Source organism: Penaeus monodon, chromosome 15, assembly GCF_015228065.2.
Source record: "Penaeus monodon isolate SGIC_2016 chromosome 15, NSTDA_Pmon_1, whole genome shotgun sequence".
In the NCBI taxonomy this organism is placed as follows: domain Eukaryota; kingdom Metazoa; phylum Arthropoda; class Malacostraca; order Decapoda; family Penaeidae; genus Penaeus; species Penaeus monodon.
The window spans coordinates 25469401-25470727 of NC_051400.1; the positions used below are offsets into that span (position 1 = coordinate 25469401).

General features: G+C 32.0%; 1 protein-coding gene across 4 annotated transcripts in view; it reads left to right on the forward strand.

The window, feature by feature from the left end:
* The first annotated feature begins 257 nt into the window (after positions 1-257).
* The window catches only part of LOC119581849 (protein wntless-like), a 13307-nt gene continuing 12237 nt past the window's right edge, over positions 258-1327 (forward strand). For 2 of the 4 annotated variants that reach the window (XM_037929989.1, XM_037929990.1), the window contains exons 1-2: positions 259-308; positions 528-627. In XM_037929989.1, coding sequence (XP_037785917.1) covers positions 297-308; positions 528-627 — 112 coding nt within the window. In that variant the 5' untranslated portion in view covers positions 259-296. Of the gene's footprint in view, positions 309-527; positions 628-1327 lie in introns of all 4 variants that reach the window. The other 2 variants (XM_037929992.1, XM_037929991.1) reach the window with 2 other exon arrangements.

The following is a 1327-nucleotide window of genomic DNA, read 5'->3' on the forward strand; positions in this document are numbered from 1 at the left end:
ATACAAATATTTTTTTAATGATAACTCAAACAGATAAGCTACTATGAGAGCATCGATTTCTTACTAAATATTAGTTTTATATACGGGAACCCTTGTCTCTCCATGTATGTGATGAATCCGATTTTGATCTGTCTTTCTTCTGTTACCTACCATTACCCCAAATAATTTATTATAGTATATTTTACCCCTTTTGAGATTTGTTTGAGATTGTTGTATGATGATATTGGTAATTCATAATCTATACCTACGATCCCTGAGATTCTCGAATGTAAACAAGACAGGAGGAAAACCTCGTCATGAACTACCATGTAAACTCAATTGAATTTATGTTTTTTCCTTCGTGATTTCTTTATTATGAATAGATTTAGGATGCTTGCGTGGTAGTAATTAGGAAATTTAGTAGGAAATTACCTCATGCGTGTTGATTCAAGATGTTTTTGACCACCTCATTTAGGTGTAAAATGATAGCTATAGGTAGTTGGTAAATAAAAGGTTCAGCTGTAAAGGAAAGTAATTCTGTCATGCAGGAGACAGTGCTGAAGAACATAAGTACAAGAGGTTTCATCCATCTGATGGTGTTCTCCTTACTGATAATTATTGCAGCTATGATTGTAAGTGGTAGATTGGGTAAGTGTTTATTCTTATCCTAACAAGATTCTTATGCACTTCCTTATCTACCTTTTTCTTCACTATTTCATATCTACAGGGCTGTGAGATTGTATACTGACATTTTCTCTTTATAAATTTTGACTTGCAAATGACTTTTCATGTATGTATTATAACTAGACTAGCTATACCAAACTAGGACAAAGTAGCTTTGCAAGGTTCGTCCATTTTGTGTTGCAATGCAGGTATATAAGTGATATGCACCGAGAAGTTCATGGGAAATGACATTTAGATGCAATTATGTATGAAAGGGAATATTGGATTAGTTTATAGATTAATAGCACCTTCCTCTTTATTTAGTTTGCCTTTTTCTATAATTTCTTCATAGACTAGTTCTCATTATTGCAAATATTGGATGTGTAATGGTTCACCTAACATTTTTATAAGGTCTTGTATATTTGAGATATTATACACATCCTCAGTTGACATGTATGCTTTTAATAATGGCTGATTTTTGTGGGCATATTTAAGAAGAAATGTTGACCATTTCCCAAGTTTATTTTTGGTTATTATCTAATGCATGTATTTTAGAGTTGTAGGGTTAAAAGTTACAAATCCCTGTTTGCATGATTAAAATGAACTCATTGGGAATGAGAGAGACAATGCCATGTTTACAAGAACAGTTGTTGAAATTGATTTCAATCCATTTTATATTATTTTA